This window comes from Hordeum vulgare, chromosome 2H (assembly GCF_904849725.1).
Source record: "Hordeum vulgare subsp. vulgare chromosome 2H, MorexV3_pseudomolecules_assembly, whole genome shotgun sequence".
Taxonomy (NCBI): Eukaryota; Viridiplantae; Streptophyta; class Magnoliopsida; order Poales; family Poaceae; genus Hordeum; species Hordeum vulgare.
The window spans coordinates 653,613,969-653,636,259 of NC_058519.1; the positions used below are offsets into that span (position 1 = coordinate 653,613,969).

The 22,291-nt window shown below is 46.8% G+C and overlaps 2 protein-coding genes across 2 annotated transcripts; both read left to right on the forward strand.

The window, feature by feature from the left end:
• The first annotated feature begins 5,377 nt into the window (after window positions 1-5,377).
• Window positions 5,378-8,911, forward strand: LOC123428441. The gene is made up of 5 exons (XM_045112653.1): window positions 5,378-5,610; window positions 5,700-5,772; window positions 6,567-6,631; window positions 7,155-7,264; window positions 8,370-8,911. The coding sequence occupies exons 1-5, from the start codon at window positions 5,497-5,499 to the stop codon at window positions 8,680-8,682; spliced, it is 675 nt and encodes a 224-aa protein (XP_044968588.1). The 5' UTR covers window positions 5,378-5,496; the 3' UTR covers window positions 8,683-8,911.
• Window positions 8,912-9,305: 394 nt separating this feature from the next.
• LOC123428440 (ubiquinol oxidase 4, chloroplastic/chromoplastic) lies at window positions 9,306-12,017 on the forward strand. The gene is made up of 9 exons (XM_045112652.1): window positions 9,306-9,510; window positions 9,583-9,805; window positions 9,891-9,984; window positions 10,130-10,245; window positions 10,413-10,521; window positions 10,624-10,692; window positions 11,043-11,114; window positions 11,230-11,277; window positions 11,653-12,017. The coding sequence occupies exons 1-9, from the start codon at window positions 9,368-9,370 to the stop codon at window positions 11,787-11,789; spliced, it is 1,011 nt and encodes a 336-aa protein (XP_044968587.1). The 5' UTR covers window positions 9,306-9,367; the 3' UTR covers window positions 11,790-12,017.
• Window positions 12,018-22,291: the final 10,274 nt, after the last annotated feature.

The following is a 22,291-nucleotide window of genomic DNA, read 5'->3' on the forward strand; positions in this document are numbered from 1 at the left end:
GTGGCGGGCGTGCCCGAGCGTCCTGTATTTAGACTAGATACGAGAGGTTCCTGTCAGCCGGGACGTTTAAGGTCCGTTTGAGTGGTCCGGTTGGATCGTTTTTTTATGACTGAACAGTCTATCCGGATGTTTGAGGTAGGTATGAGAGGTCTGGTTGTAGATGATCTTATTGTTAGCTAATCTGTTGTTTTTCACAGCTTAGGGATTATCATATATATGTCTCTTAATCTCTTATACATCGCTTGATTGTTTCTTCACTTTTTTTTAAGCGTACATATGTAATCATGCGAGGAGCAGAAAAGTCTTGTCACCGCAATACCTGCTTGCCTCCTGCCCGCGAGCCCCTAATTAAGGTAGCTAGATAACCCCGTTGCGATTGGGATTTGTTGTCAACTGTGCGCCGCCAAACGATTCAGACACGGAAAGCTGTGTCCGGCTAGAGCACGCTCCGAGCCCTTCTCTTCCCCGTAACGCAGAACAAAGGCCTTCCTCTCCAACACTATATATATAGTATATAGTTCCCCAACGACTTACCAAACACCGCAAATCGATCAAGCTCTCGCCGTTGTCCCTCGACACCATGGCCGAAGAAAGCAGGTGCTTCAAGTTTTGCATGATCGCAATGGCGATAGTTATAATGGCAGGTTTTGTGTTTTCCATTGTGTGGGAAACCACGAGGCCCTGTGACACCAAGTACACTGTGACCATCACCAGCGTCGACGGCTTGGATCTCCATAGCGACCGGCAGGCGCTCAGCCCGGTGTTCGGCATCACCGTGCACATCGACAGCACCCACAACCAGATGACCAATGAGTGCGTCGGCGGCGTCGGCTCGTCGGCGATCGTGACATACGGGGATGCACTGCTCGCCAAGGGCACCATGCCGGGGCTCTGCGTGCAGAGAACAAAGGTGCGAGAGGCCGCTACCAAGGCGTGGGGCATGAACGTGGAGGTGCCCCACTTCCTCCGGGACCGGCTGGCCAGCGAGCTGGAGAGGGGGCAGGCGGTGGTGGACGTGGCGGTGCGGACTCCCGGCGGCGGAGGCTGCTACATAAACGGGTGCCTGGACACGGTGCTTGTCTGCAAGGCCAAGATCGGAGGGGGTCCATCCCCGTGTTTTCGTGCTACGACTGTCAGCGGCACCAATACAAACACATAGTAGTAGTTTAGTGCTTGGTTTTCGTTTTACTTTTATTTAGATATATAGCGCTAACCTTGGATATGCAATTTTTTGTTTTCAATCATAGCTTTCTATGTATTATAGTTGATCTAAATTATGATTTTTTTTACCAGGAACTGTATTTATAGTGGATCTTAATTTTGTTCTTTCAGTCAGGATATACTAACAGACTGAGTTGATCGCAAAAAGCGCATAGCGTCTATATGTACTACCTCCGTCACAGTTTAGAAGGCACGCACGTTTACCGAGATCGTCAATTTGACTTATATAAAATCTATTATTTAATATAAAAATTATATCATTAGAAAATAGAACATCTAAAGTTTTTAATGATATATTTTTTGTAATATATGCTTATTATTAAATTAATCAAATTAACGACCTAGATACGCGTGCCAGACTTATAAACTGAGATAGAGGAAGTACTACAGTACAACGGTCTTTATCCGGTACTACTACTTTAGGTTTTGGAATAATTAGATTTCTTGTTTGACATAAAAAAAATCTCTATCCACTTATTTTGAAAGGAAATAGATTAAAATCAGACGACTGATTTGGGCGGGTTGTAAGCCTCCTCTAATGCATGACACCCGTCCCGGTGGGGACCTGCAGACCGCTTGCTCCACCCTATCCTTATCCGCATGCGAGACGCTCCAGCCATACAAAGCAGCAACTCGGTCGTTGACCCCAACCTCTCCCCTACCTTTGCGATAGTAAACCCCCCAATCGATGCTCTCCGTCTACATCTTTGCTGCCCATTTTCATCGGTGAAAATCGAAACTTTCTCGTGTGTTGCAGTGGCCAACTAGGGAAGACGACGAGCCGTTGCAAGCCGTCGTGGACGCTGGGTGTGGGGTGCTCACCGGTGTTGCTGTAGTGGAGCGCTCGTTGGGCGACCCAGGGCTCCAAGGCAACGCGTGGCGGCTGCAATGAAGTTTCATCGGCGGCCCGGAGCTGCGATGCAGCAGAGGGTGCTGCAATGGAGGCTCATTGTGGCTGCAATGAAGCTTCACCGGTGGCCCAGAGCTGCGGTGCAGCAGACGGTGCTGCAATGGAGCTTCATCGACGGCTGCAATGAAGCTTCACCAGCGGCCCGGAACTGGGTGCAACAGACGGTGTTGCAATGGAGGTCCACCGCGGCTGCAATGAAGCTTCACTGGCGGCTTGGAGCTGCGGTGCAGCGGACGGTGCTGCAATGGAGCTCCACCGACGGCCAGATCGTGCGCAGGAGTGGGGGTGTAGTTTAGCATCGCCGGCGCGAGTCCTGCTGCGAGCATGTGATGTTGCTTGCTCAGGCGACGCGGTGGTTGGCTGCGATGTGAGAAGGACGTGTTCGCGTTGATCGATCCAACGACTCCGAAGGGTTGGATCAAACGGCTGCCCAACCGAAAGAAATCATCCGGTTGATTCGTAGCAATGACCATTTTGAAAATAGACATTATTGTTTTTCTAAACATGTACACATCATAAAACGTATGAGTATTCAAACAAAGCTAATATGCAAACTAAAAAAGACCGAAGGGTGTACTACCTTGGCAGAGATCGTCCATCACATTGTTCAATTCCAAGTCCACGCATGGCTAAATTTCGTATTTTGTGTCTTTTTTGAAGTAAATTGAGATATGATCCTCATTTACAAAACATTTGGAATCTGATTCTTTCCCTATCAGCAGCGACCATAGTGTTAGGGTATAACAACTTATCGCCAAGATTCTTTCGGACCGTGTCCCCGTGCCTACGACCGAGTTGAACATTTTGCTCGACCCGTGAATTTCACATCCTTTCGGACCACATTGTTTAAACCCAACATGGTTGTTCATCGGTCCAGACGTCTTTTCATCTGCAAAGTGAAGACAAACGTGTGATAGGTTTGCGGGAGTCCGGACCGATCTCAAGCCCGCTTCTGACCATCCTCACCCACCAAAAACCCCTCTCCCCTTCGATGCACGCTTCTCGCCCGATGTCAGCTGCCCGCATTCATGTCGTTGTAAAGCGCGTCGTTCCACGTTGAAAGCAAATGAAGGCAGACGCGACCTCTCACTGTCTCCGTCATTGAAATGGCCCGCCCGTGGACGCCGCCCGCTACACGCCTGGCTGAACACGGCTCCTTGTTGCATTCAAACGTCTTCATTAAACCCACATGAAAGCCGAGAAACCTACTCCGGCCATACGTCCGTTCTTGAGTGGACCAACATTAAACGCAAGGTCGGTCCGCTCTCTATTTAAATAAGCCCAAACGACCGGCGAGAATCTCACCCCTAAACCATTTTCTCCATTTTTTATGGCTTCTGAACAGAAGTTCTCTAGCATACAAGTTGGTTGGGTGGTTTGTCGAGTCTATCGGATACAAGCGAGGCAGATCGCTCCTACATCTCCCTCGCCTAGCCCAACGGAGACAGTTGCCACCCGAAGTCGGCGTGTGGCTCAGCAACTCGTTGCTCCAGGCCAGCTCGAAGAGGAGTGGCGAGTTGCTACATGCCGGCACGACTGGGAGCACGACAGCAACTGCGCCCCCCGTGTGTGCGACCGCGCCTCCCGTGCATGTGGACGTGCCATGCGGGCAGAGACAGAAACTGGGTGCATGGAGAGCGACGAGTCGGTGGCGAGCGCCTCTGCGTCCGCCGCCATCATTGAGGAGAAGTACAACACGGGACGTTGCCGCCACTTGGGTCTCATGAAGGCCACCACTGAGGCGGCGCTGGCGTACACATCTGGTGTCTTGCCCGTTTTCTTCAGTTGCAAGGACCATCGTCAACCCCACATGGGCTCTGTGGAAGCGGAGGCACCCCTTTTCCCCTCCTGTTGAAGCATCAGTCCGGGGTTCCACTACGATGAGCAGTCGAAAGGTGAGTCATTGTTTGCATTGAAGCATATGCTTTCGGGGCTCCCGACAGTCCGCTGATCGGGCTGCCGGACATAAGGAAGACAAAGGGATCCGCGGGCGTCCATTTAGATTAGTATTAATTATACGCCCAAAGTCGGACCAACATCGCTTAGTTAATGTAGATGTAATGAATTTCGTTAATGCTTATATGAAAATCCAGCATTTTTATATGAAATCCAACCTTGTTCGCACCAATTTCATTTGGTTAATTTATGAGTTGTTATCAAAATATATGCGACTAGGTTAGATCATTTTCTGTGCGTGCAGAAATAGAGCCTTGCCTGTCTTGCCTTTTTGGGCAGGGCTCTGCGCCGGCGCTCCGGCCCAATCTTTTCGGCCGGTCAGCCTAGATCCATCCGATTTAGACACGCGTAGCCGTCGGATCTCCTCCCTCCTCTTCTGCATCCCATCTTCAACCTCCCACACGGAAGTAAAATATATGTTTTTTTTACTTTTGCAGCCTTATTTCTTATGTAATTTCTGCAGTTGTGCTTATTTATAGTTGAATAGTGAATGGTATGACCAAGTAGGCCGATGTCGAATGCTCTACAGATGAGGGCAGAATTGATGTTGATTTCATATCTTGATGTTTTCTTAATCCTGTAAAGAAACTACTGCTAATGCTTTGAGTAACCCCCTGGTTGTAGACCAAGGGCTCGCTTCCTTATATTTTCAATGCATACTTTGAATTTTTATCTTTTTCTTTTTTGGTTGCCCTTAATGATCACCGATAAGTTCCAGTCTACATAATACGAAACATAAAAGGATGCATTGCAGAATTTTAGACAACAACATAAATTACGGGTTAGGCAAGTATATATTTGTCGTGGCATTGTACATATGGTGAAGCTTTTCAATACGGTTGTTCGTAGATAACTCGATGATAACTACAATAAGTTGGTAAATTCAGTTTTTAGTGGAGACCTTTATTTTTATCCAGAGCAAAAACAATGATGATATTATGCTTTCAGTCGAGACGTGGGTTGCACGTGCATGTGTACTACTTCCTCCGTTTCTAAATATAAGTCTTTTAAGAGATTCCACTAAGTGATGAGTTAATCTATACTTTAAAATATGTCTATATATATCCGTATGCAGTTCCCTATTAATAAAAACTCTAAAAAGACTTATATTTAGGAACGGAGAGAGTAGCAAGGAAAAAAAAGGTAGCCAATAGGCGGCAGTGGACAAAGAAAAGGATTCCGGTTCGGTGTCCGGTACCGCCGCCGCGTTGCACTCCGACGCTCCCCCGTCCGTAGCCTAGCCGCTGCCTATTTCTGCCCGTTCCGTTTCTTCCTTTGCAAGTTGGTCGCGCGCCCAAGGAGCCGGAATCGCGCCCAACTTTCCTTCCTCGCCCCCAAACCCCGCTGCCCCCCCCGAACGAAATCCTCCAGGAAAAAAAGCCCCCACCGAGCGAGCGGAGGACACCGAGATGGCGGCTCGGCGGCTGGCCGGCGCGGGCCGCGCGGTGCTGTCGCTGCCCAACGTCCGGCGGCGGGCGACCAACTCCTGGGCCGCCGTCCGCGACACCTTCTTCTCCACCAAGGTAAGCTCCGCCCCCGCCCCGCCCCACCCCATCCTTGATGCCCCCGACCCGCCTCTTGCGATCTGGTTTTGAGCCCCCGATGCGTGCAGGAAGTGTTCGAGAGCCACCGCGTCGTCTTCACCGTCGGCACCTCCATCGCCTCCGTCCTCACGGCCTGGGCCGGTACGCCCTCTGTTCCATCCCCTGCTCCTCCCCCGCAGTCCGTATGCTGTCTTCGGGTTCAGATCGTGTCGCTGACTCGTTCGATTGATTGCCTTTTTGTTTTCAATCGCCGCTGTATCTGAAGGTAGCCACACAGGGAGTAATGCAGTTGTGCAGCTGCTTGCTGCTGAACCCTAATTACTTTGTTTGGCTTATGTGAGACTGACTGTAGGGCACACCTCAATTGGAACCACAGCTGCACCAGAGCAATTTTGTTTCAGAAAGCCCCATTGGTGCTGATTGCTGAATGCAAGTGCACCATGTTAATACAATCTAATCGATTAGTTTTTTTTTACCCCAATCGCTGCACACTAGCACAGTAGTAATTATTTCAGTTATAATGTTAGATTCTTCAGTGGTCTTTGGTTTAGTTGAGATGTGCAACTACTTTCGCCCCTCACCTGACTAAATGTTAAGTAATTCCAATATGTGTGCTTAATTTGAAGCCAGATTACTTGCCTTTTGAGCTGACAGATCCCCTTTCGTGTTCTACAATTAACAAAGGGAGTCCTCTTTATCTGCTGTTTTCGTTCATGTGTGTAATGCATGCCAAGTGGCAGGAGCATATGTTGTTATGCTGTACTCCCTCCGTCCCAAAATAACTGTCTCAACTTTATACTAGCTCTAGTGCAAAGTTGTACTAAGCTTGAGACAGTTATTTTGAGACGGAGGGAGTACATATGTACTGTTTCTTAAGTTAATTGGTAATTCCCTGTTTGGATGATTTACAGTTTCTGATACGCTTTTTGTTATAGGTTATTCTATTCGTCATATGCAGCAAACAAAGATCGACAAGAGGCTTCATTCGATTGAGCAATCTGTAAGCAATTCAGGACATAGTCTGTTAATGTCATGGTTATTTGTTTTGTGAATATGTTACACCCTTCTCCTTTTTTAATCTGCATTTCCCTGTGCATGACTTATAGAACTGCTAATAGGCAGTTAGACCCTTGACAAAAGTTCAAGATTGCTCCAGGGTAGGCTCGGCATGAGACAATTAGAACCTGTGTGCATATGTGTTACTTTGTCATTTCAGTGCAACATGCTTTCATATTTTCTGATGACGAGATTAACATGTGATTTGTTGTTTGTTTCATCTCTTTTTCCTATTTGAGGTGATGATATTTAATGTTCATGATGAGCTAGTGGGTTTATAACAGTGGAGTTTTACACTCCGATAGTCACAACTTTCATAGAGTTAGAAGCATCTGCTTTCGTTTCCCATTTCATTTGAGACGGTGGATCGGCTGCCTGATGTACCTTCAATATGTATTTGTTATTTTTACTGAATATATACTCTGGACAATCTTTGATATATATCTTCTCTTTTATTTTCTGAACAGTTGAGGGACACCCACAAAGTTGAACATGATGAGATCAAAAAGATTGTTACCTCCTATAATATTAGCACTTCAGCTTGTATAGCCACTGCATTGACAACTACGGTTGTTGGGTATGTTCCTGCTGTTCTTAATATATATACCAATTTACTATGTTCCAAAACTATTTCTATCGGTAGCACCAGGCATATGTTACTTGCTCTCTACATACATAACGTTTCAATGGCCTAGTCAAGCTTATATATGCTCTGTATTTTCATATTAATGCAGTCAATGCTAATCACATGCCTCAGCTCTCAATCAATCATAAAATCTATGGCCTATTTACTTCTGGGTTATTTTCTTGGTTGCTTTTGAGTTTAGTTTTCATTTTCTGCAGAGATAGTTTTTAATATCACGTCTGGTTTCTTTTATCCTGCTCCAACTTAGTGTAGCCCTCATGCTGCCACATATTTAGCTGAACACCCTACTCCAACTATACACATTACTGGGACATGCACAAACGACATAATTTTGCTGTCATCTTCTGTATATGTTCCAAAGGAACTCCATAATCCAAATCCCTGCTAAAGTGCTAAAGTACCTGTTATATCCGAGTTCATCTATAAACAATTAAGAGTGAGTGTTGCACAAAGGCTATTTACTTTGGGTTATTTATTAATTGATTGCTTTTGAGTTTAGTTTTAATTTTGCGCAAAGAATATACCCCCTCGGTCCACTATTATAAGATGTTCTAACTTTTTTCTGAATCAAATATTTATAGACAAAGTTTTAGTGTGTTTGGTCACTCATTTCAGTCTGTATGTGGTCCATATTAAAATACCCAAACCATCTTAGAAATAGTGAACGGAGGGAGTGTTTAATATCACATCTGGTCTCCAACTTGGCACCACCTGGATATGAATAAAGGCAAAAGTGTAGTAGTAGCTCTGATGTTGCAATTTATTTAGCTGAACACCCTCCTCCAACTATATGCATCACGGGGGCATGTACGAACGAGATAGCTTCACCGTGTCACGCCTCAGTTCCTCTGAATCAATCATAAGCAAGTGCTGCACATAAGTGGCCCTGGTATCTGCCACGAATCTTAGGATCCATTCTGACACCAACGCTAAACTTGCGAATCTTAGAATCCATTCTGACACAAACCCTCAACTACCAGTGCTATCATCTTGCGAACCTGACCAATGAAACCTGCCAACCTTGTGTGACTTTCAGGTATGCCCTGGGGTGGCGCGGCGGAGCCTGGTACGCCCGGAGGATCGTCCGGAGGGAGCAGCAGAAGCTGATGGGCCAAATAAAGTCGCAGAACAGGTGGCACTGGCGACCCTTCAGCAAGCTGAGAACCCGGTTCAGGAGCAACCGGCACGCCTCCAAGAGCTCCGACGCCCCTCAACTCCCGGGCAAGGATGCATCGGCCTCAGCCAACAAGGGCCAGGGCGCCGAGGCCCTTTCGAATAACGCCGCCTCTGCTAACGTCGGCGGTGGCTCTCAGCCGGCACCGGCATCGGCTGCGGCTGGCTGCAGATGACTCCGATAATAGATGATGTGCCTGATAATAGAGGGCAAAGATGCTAAGAAGTTGTAGGTTTATATACATGGACTGACAGTCGATGAGCCAGTCACTGCTAATCCTTTGCCAAGGAAAAAAATATATTGTCGGCCTTATCCAGTGGTGGATAATTTTGTAGCGTTAGCGAGGAAACCATCTGGTTGATTTTTGACAAGTATAGTATGGAGTATCACTTATCCGTGCGATATTTATATGTGGTTTGGATGCTGCGGTTGCCTGATCGTTGTGATCCCTTCCCACAACCGTACAGATGGTCGAGTTGACTGATGAATCCGTAGCGCGCTCCACCTCTCGTTCGGCACCGGCGACACGGACGGCACGGCGCTAGCGATCAACCATCGAGGTCGAGGTCACAGTCGGCACGGCACGGCACTAGGCTCCCAATCCACTGCCCACGCGCACCCCATCGCATCGCACTCGCTTCGCCTCCTCCGTCCGCCCGGCTGACACCTGCCGCCGCGCGCCGTCGTTTCCGCGGCCGTCGCGCTCCCGACGACAAAACAGCCCACGCGCGGTGCGCCCCCGCGAATATACCCACCACTCCGGGTGCGCATCACCACCCCACCCTCGCCGCCGTGCCCCTCCCACACGCTGCCACATCCCCCGTACCCCGGGAAAAATATCGCCTCCTCCCCGCACCGCCATGGCCGCCTCCGCGGCGCCACTCCGGGCCGCGCTCGCCCGCAGCCCCGCCGCCACCGCCGCCGGGCGCGCCTTCCTCCCGCCGCTCCCTCCCCGCGCGCGCCGCATCCGCCTCCGCCTCGGCCCGGCCGTTCTCGCCTCCGGGTAACCCGCTCGACTCGATCCCCCATCATCTCCATCCTCGCCGTACGGCTTTGCTGACTTCGTGCCGCGCAGGAGGGGGAGGAGGATCCGCGCGGAGGCGACGGCGAGGACGAGGCAGGACAAGGAGCAGCAGGAGGCCGAGGTGGCCGCCGTCGAGGACTCCTTCGCCGTCAGGGAGGCGGCCGCCACACCCCCTCCGGAGGAAGAGGGGGGGTTCGACGAGGAGCTCACCCTCGCCGGCGAGGACGGCGACTGGGTCATCAGGCTCGAGCAGTCCTTCAACATATTCCTCACAGTGAGCGACTCCATCCCAGATTCCCGGCGGGTTCGGGCTCAGACTTCACTCTCGGCCTGAACGTTTTCATGTGTCCGCACCGCAGGACACCGTCATCCTGATACTCGATATTCTGTACCGCGACCGCGACTACGCCAGGTTCTTCGTGCTCGAGACCATCGCCAGGGTGCCCTATTTCGGTGAGGGTCTCTGTCTCACGCATCTCTCAATCGCACGCAGGTCACTTAATTTTGCCTCCACACCATATGTGTGTGATTTATGTATGATCCTGGCACGCAAGTTTAGTCACTGTTTTTGTTGACTGACTGATTGATTGTTGAGCAGCGTTTATATCGGTGCTTCATTTGTACGAGACCTTTGGATGGTCCAGAAGAGCTGACAACATCAAAGTGCACTTTGCCGAAAGCATGAATGAGTTCCATCACCTCTTAATCATGGAAGTGTGTGCAAAGCCTGTCTGTTTAGTCAATGTTTTTATGTCAAAATGAATTCTGATTATACCCTGTTTTCTTCCGAGCCCTTAGCCTGAGCTCTAGATATATAGTTTTCTGCTGGGTTATGTTATTGTATATTGTCTTACTTTCTTCCTTCTCCCGGTTCATGTCAGGCGTTGGGTGGCAACTCTGTATGGATTGATCGCTTTCTTGCGCGGTTTAGTGCCTTTTTTTACTACTTCGTCACTGTCGCCATGTACATGCTGAGCCCAAGAATGGCATGTGGGTACACATATTACTTCTACTCGTGAATTACATGTTTCTTTTGTATCACTCTGTTTTTGTGATGATAAGGCTGGTTGCGACTCGGTTATCTTTGTGCAGACCACTTCTCTGAATGTGTTGAGAGGCATGCATACTCAACTTATGACAAGTTCCTTAAGCTCAATGGAGGTAAGGCAACTTTAGTGCGCTAAGTATTCCTCCAGTTTTGCAAGTTCTGTATCTAGGATTTTATGAAATTATAACACCCTGCCTATTGAGTGCAGAGTATTAGCTTATATAGTCAAGTTGGTTACCTCTTGTTTCCCATGTTTGATTTGAAGTGAACAACCTTCTGTTCAGTATTCCTCCATTCCTAACACCTACCAAAATATGGAAAGCTTAAATCATACAAACCATTGATTGCTCTTTGCTCAGATCATAGTTTTGGCGCCTACCTACCTGGGCACTGGGAAAGCTTGTTTGCTTTCCTGTAGTGGCACTCCCAGTTCCCTAATGTAAGCTACTTGTTCTTGTTTCAGAGGAGTTGAAGAAACTACCAGCTCCAGAGGTGGCTGTAAACTATTACATGAATGAGGATCTCTACATGTTTGGTAGGCCCTTGCTTCACTTGTGTTCTTTTCTAAATGTACCTTAACCTGTATTTGTTCTATGCTTTGTATTTAACATTAATATCTATGCTTATTGCTTGCATGACTTGTTTCCCAGATGAGTTTCAAACATCAAGAGCTCCAAATTCCAGGAGGCCTAAAGTTGGTATAGTTCTTTCTCCCCCCTGGCATCTTTACTGAGTTATTTTTTTCTGAATGTCAGGGCTTAACAAGTTGCCTGTAGCTTTGGAAATTAATTTCACTGATTTGTCTGGTCAAAGACATGAGTTCATTGGAAAAGTGTGCTGGTTACCACCGTTTGCTGGAACACATATAATATTAAAACCCATGAAATCACAGTTGAGTCATTTCAGCAGATTGTTACTCGATCTGCTGAGTCTCCTGCTCCTACCATTGGGATTTTAACCCTCTGCGCTGATAATATAGCACCTATAAACAAAAATTGAACTCTCCCATTTAATGCTTTCTTTATAAAGATTATGTGTATGAAGTGCTCACGGCTTACCTTATCCCATTGCAGATAACTTGTACGATGTATTTGTGAATGTACGAGACGATGAGGCGGAGCATTGCAAGACGATGAAGGCATGTCAAACGCATGAAACCCTCCGTTCTCCTCACTCCGTGCAGAGCTCCACAGAAGCTGATTCCAAATGATCGTGTCAAGAAGTCTCTTGCAAATCAAGATTGACCAGTTGTGTACCTCCGTGCTAGAGCGCTGTAGAATAGCATACTAAATTTTGGTGATATATTGTATTCCATCTTCGTTTCATTTTCTTCTTTCCCCTTGTATGTAGACATTGATTAGCACAGACTTCTGTACTTGTGAATCTTACATAGTAGGAATATTTATATATATAAAAAGTGTGTAATTCAGCTGGTCTAGATTATAAGTTTATAACTGCACATAACATTCAGGTATGCAATGAAACACTTACAAGTGTATACTAAATGCAAAAAAAGAATTCGACGTGCGTAGTACAGTTACATAGCAAATATAACTGTCTACCCTCCGTTCATAAATATAAGTCTAGTCCACCAATGGAACCTCTAGAAAGACTTATATTTAGGAACGGAGGGAGTATGTGGTGAGTTCGCCTCATATTTTCAGCTCTGATCTTAAGTGCACACAGAACGATGCATAATCAGTACTATCGAATATGGAACTTGTCTATTTGGGAAACTGACGCAGAAGCAGAACAGGGAAGCATTTGACTTGGAATCACAGAACCATGTTAAAACACACTCGGGCATATTTTGCTTTGGCCAGCTGATACCGTATCTGGTGATTAAGCTCGAAACAAGATACAAGTTGATTTTAGAAAGAAAAAAACAATCGATCAATCAATCCTCAGGCCTTGTTCGGTTAATCCCAACAAGGAGGGGATTGGAGAGGATTGGAGGGGATTGAAGTGGAATTTGACTTATAGGGGATTTAATCCCTCACAATCCCCTCCAAACCCCTTCAATTCTCAAACAACCGAACAAGGCCTCAAGCAGTTTTCATCCTTGGAATATCTGTCCCAACATCCACTCTGGATGGCTATCGCCAAGAGAGTCATTTCAGGTTACCAGGACTACCTGAAGGAGCATCCAGGGATAGGGAACCTTCCAGAACTTCTGAGCCTCGTATGTTGGATGAAATGCGGACTTGAATTTAGCCAGCGAAGAGGTGTTGATAGTACAATAACACCAACAGCAGAGCAGTCCGGAAAACTTTGATTTCTGTATGCATGGCATCAGCACATGCCCCCAAGAAGCATCAAGATAACTATCCATGTACTCCCTCTGTAAAGAAATATAAAAGTTCATGGTTCCCTACACTCTTATATTCAGGTGTAGTGATTTATACACTCTTATATTTCTTTACGGAGGGAGTATTTTTCACATTCAGGTGTAAGTTTAAGTCCATAAGGTTGTCTCCTGATGGCTCGGACACCTGCGCTATGAAATAGGAATTGTTGAGCAGGAACAGGTACCTCAGGCTTAGATCCGAGCATAGCTCTGATTTCCTCAGGAGCACATCCTTCAGATAATCTATTCAGGTGTCTACCATGCCACGAAGGTTTCCAGTCTCGTGTCTCTGCGATCGAGGAGGTGCGTGTCATTTTCATGCACATGATGCAATCCACCATCAACCGAGTGTTCCTGTCATCCATGCAATGTCTGGTGAGTTATCAGCCACGATATGCGTGTAGTATCATGTATTTAAATAGAAATTACCGAGGTATGTAATCAATAACTCATCCATCTCGGGGTATGTTTTAGTAAAGCACCAGCAGCTTTTGAGGAAATAAAAGCAGCCTAAGCTGCATTTAAGCAATAGTGAGATATTAACCTAGATGGCTGGAAAATAGCAAATTCGTTTAGGTTTTCTTTTGTGTGAAAAGAAATCTATTTAGGTATACACGGTCTTTTTTTTCTTCTTTTGGGTGCTGGACAGGCCTTTTTTTGTTTGTTTCAAAGCTACGGCCCAACCGTCTCCTATTTGGCGCGAGCGACCTGACGCGTGCCCCCTGCACCCACTACATACAATTTTTTTGAAAGTGCAAATATTTTCTAAATCATGATTTTTTTCTCAAATCGGTTAACATATGCGTCCTCGGACGGCTTGGCAAGTCAAGGACTACCTCAGCAGGCCACATACCTCTTCTGCAACCAATAGGCGGAGACCATAAATTACATACTGCTAACGTGCGTTTTTGCACGTATACTATGGCTCTGGGTTTGGACTGCCATGAGGGTTTCCGGACAGGCATTAGCGACGGAATACGACTTGGTGGAATGGTGCTCCATTCGGTGGGGACCCATTGCACACCAAAACACCTCAAGGCGATCATCACTTTATGTTTATGAGAACTGTGGAAGCATCGCAACACAATTGTTTTTGACGGCAAAACACCATCACTTCAAACAGCACTGCGCAAGATTAATCGTGAAGCTTGCGCGTGGAAGTCGGCGGGACTGTTCAAGGATGACCTAGAGTTCCTTTTTAGTGGATTATATAGACGGGCTAGTGGCGAGTAGTTGCTTTATATTGCAGTGTAACATGAATGGTGTGACTTGTAATGATGTAAACTTTGTGGAGGGGCTCTTCACCCCTTTTTTTCTATAAAATATGATATGCACGATCGTGCATATTCTTGGAAAAAAAAACTGTGTCCCTTGAGTTTTTTTTTCTTTTGGTCCTAATGTACCAGTTATCACAGTTCTCTTGGTTTCCATACTCGTTATAAGTTCTAAATAGATATTTTCAGACCGGGAAAACATTTAATATATTCTTGCACGTAAGTTTGTGCCACAGGTGCAGAACACCGTCAAATTGATAGGCCAGAGTGAGACGGCTGGTCAGTAGTGTCATGCTTCATGCATGATTGGCCATACGATCGATGGACATCATTGAGGCCTGGTTGGTTTGACAGGGATTTAGAAGGGGTTTGACAGGAATTAAGGTGGATATAATCCCCTACAAATCAAATTCTATCCCAATTCCGTCCAATCCTCTTGAGAAGAGGTGGAACCCAACAAGGCCTGACTGGTCGGCCTTTGATGGGTCGCCGACGGGTCAGAGATGATGATTTCTTTTTATGAAACCGTCATCAGCGCGTGGCGGGGGCTTTCCACCTGAATTTTGATCTCGTTTCAAAAAAATAAAAGGAAAATGGTCTAGTTAAATATATATCTCCCGTAGAAGTACAAGTAGTGGTACGGAGTGGCGGCAGAACCAACCTCCTCCTCTCGCACACTTGCTATTGCACTACAATGGAATTGATCGAGTTGATCAGACCGTTGGATATTCCTGGCAATGTCCTGTCCAAAAGTCAGTATCGGCAGGAGATAATGGAAGCCAGCAGGACATGACACATAGTTAACTTAAATAAGGACGGTGCTATGGATGTGAGGGATCTGGTGTGGTGGTGTGCGACCAAAAAGAATCCTTCCTCGCGGGTAGGTGCTTCCGGTATCTCGTGATCACTGATCCCTTTGTAAGAGAAGCCTTGGCCTGCCAGAATGCCATGGTGTTGGATAAATATTATCATTGAATCAGATTCTAAAGCCCTTGTGGACGACTGACATCAAGGGAATGACCCATCCGTTGGTGGCCACATTATTCCAGCCTGTCTCTCAAACTTCCAAATGTTTGAGCTGCAATATGTTGGGAGAGGCAAATGATCGTGTGTCCTTCGATGTAATCCATGAGTTTCTGAATGACATGGCGCAAATCAAAATATTATGTACAATCGCTGAATGGATAAGTGCCATTGAGGGTGTGGTACCTTTCCGGATCGAGCATGCATGTTGCCGAGTAACGGCACCTCTGGTTGTTCAAGGAAATCGAAGCAGCCAGCCAGCCAGAAGAAACAGCCTCTAAGTTAACGTCGCATGGGCAGTGGAGGATCTAGAGGGTGGATAGGATGGTCCATAGACCACTCTGAAATTTTCACATAGGCTATATATATCATAGAAAATTAATCAAATTAATATATTCTTATAAAGAATTACACTGTTAAATGTAGGTCAGGGACCTCCAGTGCATTTTAACTCTTAAATCAAAATGTTATCTTTTTTGCTATGTGCATGTTACTCAAGAAATTGACAAACAAATTCCCATGACAACACATGGAGTATTCCCATGACAGCATACATGGAGTCTAATTTATGTCCTCCATAAGAAAACAATGATACATATATGTAATTTGTATATGCTACCCTTGAGCGCCCATCTCTCGGAATGCTAGTAGTCCTTTTGCCACATAAAAGATCGTTAAAATTTGACATCGTATTTGAGCCTTCTTAAATAGGAAAACCCTTCCCGCCTACACGCCGGCTAAAACTTTGAGCCGGTCGATTCGTCGCGCGAGGCGCTGGCATGTGGGACCCGGCGCGACCCACCTTCTTCCGCAGCAGCGGCCAGCGTGGGCGGCCGGGGCGATGAGCGCCAAGTCGGTGTGACCGGGGTGACGAGCGCAGGCTGTTGGGTCGACGAGCGTGGGCGGTCGGGGCGGCGAGCTACTACCGCTGCAACACCGTGAAACCCATTACGACAGAGTTGCGACTTACTACGGCATCGTCTTCTTTTATTGCAACCGTCCTTAGATTTTCTACTACCGACGGGTTTTTTGCTACGTCCGTCATGTCGGAGCCGAGGCTGACGCGATAACAAAATAATTGGCTCCAATCGTCCTTCGATTTTTCTGCATGCTTCAACAAGCATCGAATTTTGCTACAAGAGGAATCTCATTTTGCTACAGCCATCCACTAACAAAGTTGCATCCAAGTTCGTGAGCGTTGCAACCTGAGTTCGTTGAAGTTGTAGCCACGGTCATCGAGAGATTTTTTGTTACAACTAGTGTCGATTTGTGCTACAATTGGTGTCCATTTTTGCTACATTTACAAAAACCGGGGTCGGAAATTTTTTTCTTCAATCGCTGGCATGCCATGGTACAACCCGCTCTTCACATTGCTACAACCGGCTCACGCGAAAGCTTCTCGCGGTGAGGAAAAAAGCTTCAACTGGAGTTGACAGAAGCTACGACCGATCGGCTAAAGCTGCAACCGGCTAGGATAAAGTTACAACCACGACGAGTATTCGACTCCACAAACTGGCGGGCTGCAACTGACGCTGCCACGACCATCACAGCGAGGACTTGACAGACCCCGGTGTGCGTTGACCACCATCGCTACAAGCGCGAGCGACGACGTCATGGCCATGGAGGGAAAGAGCGACGGGAGGCTAAAAGGAGACGGCCGACGACGAGCGGTTGGGTGCTGGGGCGAGCGGCAACGGCGGGGAAGAGGATGCGAGTGCTTCCGTGTCTCACCGGTGCACACACACGGTGGTCGGGGTAGAGACATGCCGCACACGAACGAAGGCGGGGGAGGGGGGAGATGCTGACGTGGAGGAAGGAAGGGTCAGACGGCTTCCGTTGGCTAGATCGCACGGTTGCATGCCGACCGACCCAAATATTGGGTCGGCACGGCTACGCCCTAGTGCTGCCATGATTTTTGTGCGATAGAAACTAGCATAAAACAGGAACATGAACTTGACACTAAATTAATAAGGTAATTCAAAAAATAATTTTAAAATATAAAAAACTAATAGTTTAATATTATTAAATAACTAAAAAATATAAATACGTCGGATACTTATCGATGGCCCCTTCAGGTTCGGGTGCTTTGTCGATTCTTCGCTCTAGGAAAAGATTGTCAAATACCCCGATGACGTGGTCCGCAAATAATGATTTTCTAAACAGTAAAAAGAATGTTGAAAACAATAACTAGTTGTGGGCGCTGAACTAATAGGTTAGTCTAGAAAAACAATATAAATGGATATAAAATTATATAAAAGCGGTATGAGAATAACATGAACTAATTAAAAATTATCAATAAGTTTGAGACGTATCATGCTTCAGCATAGTTTTTCTCTAATTAGATTTCAGTAGGAGACGGTCGTCATCCACCCTCTTCTTGCCATGACGTTCTGTCATCGTAAATTTCCACTATGACTTTCGTGCATTTTCGAAAAATACATAAGATTGACCGGGTTGTGCAGTGGGCCGACATGGGGCACGACATTGTGAGACGAGACGCTTGGACAAGGAAGCCCAAATTAAGCGACACAAATGAGGGACGATGGCAGCGAGAAACGTGAGCATGGACAAAGGCTGCAATGTACCCACAGTGTGTCCGCACATCACAAGGTCACCGGCAGGGGCCAAGGCCGAGCGGGATGGGACCTGAAATTGCCATGGTCACCTAACCAGAGGTGAAATATTTTCCATCAAAAGCATGTAGCATGTGTAGTTCGTCTTTTTGTTGTTGTTGATTAGAGACCTCTATGACCGAATGCATGACAACTGTTTTTTCCTGGTTTTGAAAATAACAATCAAAACTACAGGTATTAAAAAAATCATGACGGGATTGTTGTTTTAAAAAAAAGAAATCTGGATGGCAATGTTCCTTGACTAGCAATCGACCAAAACAACAATTTTTATGTGTGACAAAAAACGTAGAGGGAAATTGGTTGCACCGCATGCCAACATGGGGCACAACATTGCGACACGAGGTGGTTGGACTCCGAATCCCAACCAAAGTTGCATAGACAAGGGATGACCAGAGCGGGGCGATATTTAAACTACGACATCGTGAGTGGGCAGATCCGACGAGAGGACATCGTCCCGCTGGGGTGGGGGGGGGGCTTCGGTGGGTAGTCTTGTTCTTTCTTATAATCAAAGATAGACCGATGACCCACTATGCAACGAGACAAAACCATACCATATTTTTTGGGGTATTGTGCAAAAGAAATCACATGCTGTGCAAGTACAATATGTTGCCATCCATAGGACCAGTCCGCGCGAAGATATGAGACATGTTTGGATGGTTGATTTGCGGGGTCTGGACTGCATGGTCCGGAAGGATGCGGAAAATTTGATGGTTCGCGTTGTATATGCCTTTAGGTCCTTTGGCAAAAAAAGATGGATGAAAAATAAGAAGAGGATTGAAAATCATGATGAGAGGGGGAGGGAAGACTATTGTGGAGATGAGTCGGTAAGTTGTGTTTTATACGATCCACAAAAAGTACTCGCCCCATTCACAAATATTTACTCCGTGCCTAAGTACTTGTGTTAGGGAGAAGAGTAATACTACATCCACGTAATGCTACATAAGTGTTTTACGTAATGTGTTACATGGACCAATCAAATTAAAGTCTGGAGGATGAAGCGCCCCCACCCCCTGAAAATCAGGAAGGGGGGGAGTTAATTAGTTAGGAAAACTTACGTTAGTCTCCGTAAAGCTTATGTAGATGCAGCATTTTCGTTAGGGAGAATTGTTACAAGTTCTCTCACCTACAAATATATTATGATACTGAGGGAGTACAAGTTGTTCTAACTTTTTTTGACAATGGTGTCTCACTTTTCTTAATCGCACATATATAGACATGTTTTTAGTGTGTTTATTCATTCATTTTAATTTATATGTAAACTATGCTAAAATGGAGGGGGTATATTTGTGAATGGAGGGAGTATTTGTTTTTAAAAGTATGATTTTTGTATTATTACTTTTTGAAAAATAAGTAGTACGTATGATTTTTGTAAAGCATCCACGGCGGCACGGGACAAGAAATGAAACATGTGCATCCCGCCAACCAACGAAAAGACCTGGCGCGGAAAGGTGGGTATAGGTGGGCCCAGGCAGCTTCGTTTGCTCTGATTCGCTTTTGCTGCGTCCCGCTGCGTGCTTTTTGAGAGAGTGCTGCCCTCGTGTAGCTGAGGGGTGGGGCCGAGAAGCCACGGCCATTTGCCGCTGCGCGTGGAGATATTTTCTGTGGTGCCAGCCGCGGCGCGTCTGCGTGGGGGTCGTCCCGTGCGTGAGAGTTGTTGCCATGAGTCAAGACAATATCCATCGGTTGCATTGCATTGACAACGCATGCAGATTAAATCCATAGAAACTACTGTAATGTGAAGCATTGGAAGTTCGTAGTGTGCTTAAATATTTTCTAAATAAAGCTGGTAAGTGGTAATGTGAAGTGGAAACGACGCCACCCGTGTGACTGGGTGCGACGCTGGAGCAGTAGCGACAACGACGGGTAAGGGAGGAGGACGCAGAGCCCCGACGGATCGAGCAGATGAAGTGTGAGGCCGAAGTTGAGGAGGAGGAATCACATGTTGTCCAACGAGCGTAGGTGCAACCATCGACAGACGACGTGGGAGACGGCCTTCCCCTGGACTGACCCGACACCGATGCTCATTGACCTTATCAACGCCGACGAGGAGGACACCTAGGGCAGCACGTCTCCTCGTTTTAGTTTACTTATAAATTTAACATTTTATGTAATGTGAAATATTTAATTAATGGTTTCTTTATTTCAAAAATGTCTTTCGCGACGTCTAAAAATAGATCATGGGTCGTGTTGGAGGCAAGCGTCCAACTAATTGCAAAAACGAAGTGGAATGTCCGCCAATTCAATCTAAACGAATAACGTGGATCGGCAAATTGGAGTTGCGGTACGTTCGCATGCAAGCTCGCACCAGCTTGCTGGACGACGGGGACTCCCGTGGTTAAGGCAGGGCCCACTCGCAAGAGGTAGAAATAACAAATCCTCTGGCGACTGCGGATCGGTGTGAGATCCGTGCAGTGTAGGACCCGTGCAGATCTATAAATGCTCGTAGATTTGGCGGTTGTCGTTGCTGATTCGGCTGGAACACATTGATATAGTATTTTAATTCTAAAAAACCAGATGACGGAATTACTAAACTGTGCAGTAATTGATTAAGCACACTCATGCTTTTATTCCAAAAACTATGCCACAACTAGTTGTTAAGGAAATAGGCAATTTTTCGAGCAGATTAATCCATGAAATAATTACTAACATGGCATTGACTAGGTTCATGACATACTGATCACGGAGTATACTAGCAAGTACTACGCATATAGCAGAAACATCTACGCATATAGGCAATACTACTAGTGCAGACAGAAACATGAGAGAGACAAACACATCATACCCTCCGATCGGCCAGTTGGCCGTAGCAGCAGCGGCGGCGGCAGCAGTATCCTCTGCCGCCTTCTTCTCGGCTTCGGCCTTCTCGCGGAGACGGTCAGCTTCGCTTGGTGAAGACATGGCGATGACAAGGGCGACGCGGACGTAGACGAAGAAGACGGACGGAGGCGAGCAGTCGCGTGATCGCTCCCCAAAAACCTAATCGCCCCTCTCCCGTACAAGAACCGGAGAGGCGAGGTTTCGGAGGCCTGCTCTCCCGTCGACCGTGTACACGGTAAACGGGACAGAGTCGCCGGCGGCAGCAGCAGTCAAGGAACGAACGCGTGAGGCAGATGTGATCTGATTCTCGTGACGGCTAGGGTAGGCGATAGCCTGCTTATAAAGGCGGTTGGGTGGAGAGACGTGGGCCAAACCCACGTCCGAGTCGGTAACAGCCACGATCCGACGTCTCGGATCGTGCCTTGTCCGTTACGTATTCTCCGTTCCTGGCCGGCAAAAATAAGCGCTAGGTATGAGCTTGGCTCGGCTCATTCCCGCAACCCGCGGCGCGTCGTGACGAGGCGTGGCGTGGCGTGGCGTGGCGAGGCGGGCGGCGGAGGAGGAGTGCGCGAGGGCACCTTCTCTTCTCACTCTCCAATAGCATGTGGAACAGAGACCCTTATAAAGGGGTCCAACTTCTCCTCCACTAGCGGGATGGGACTAAACTTCCCACCACCTTGTCATGCCACCACCTACATGGGCTCTTGGAGATTTTTCTGAAATTTGTCTTATGGGCCTAAGGCCCATCTCTAATTTCAACAATCCCCCACCAGATCTCAAGGGCACATCGTGTTCCCTCGTTCCAAACACTGTTTTAATATACCAACATTTCAGTGAAGACCTGTTAAGGTTGAGCTTCACCTAGAGCAAGTAGCTACACCCCTTTACAACTGAACAATGGACTATGCCTTGAATTGTCAGTTTGGCGTAAAGTAGCTTCACCACAAGTCTTACTAGTACTAGGCTGCCGAAGGTGACCCCTCGGGTGGAGCATATTAGTCACACTCCTGGCCTATTCATGAGTTTACTAGAGATCACCCAAACCTCATAGACTGTGACCAGCAGTCAAGCTCATATAGGAGTGTTCTTCCAAAGATCGCTCTGTAGGACAACATCTTGCTTACATATAAGCTTTAGAACACATTAAGATAGTAGTCATCCTACCATACAGTATCCGAGAGTATTGCATCTCCAACGGAGTGGGTTAGTAAAGTTACTCTCCTCAGTTCACCACTGGCTTGTTTTCCCAGGTCCTACTTCACGGGATCTCCGATCATATAGGTTGGGTTACTGCCATGGCAACTCATGTGGGTCTCATACCCATCTCCCTCGATGCACTGTCTATCACAACACGTGATAGCCCTTTAGTAAAGGGATCTGCCATATTCTTAGCTGTTTGGATGTAATCCAACGCTATCACTCCGGAGTTTCTCAAACGTCTAACAGACTTCAATCTCATTCTTATATGTTTGTTGGACTTCATATTGTCCTTTGAACTCTTCACTTTGACAATAACCGTCTTATTATCGCAGTTCATAAGGATAGCCGGAACCGGCTTCTCAACCACAGGTAAGTCCATCAAAAGATCTCGAAGAAATTCTGCTTCGACACCAGATGT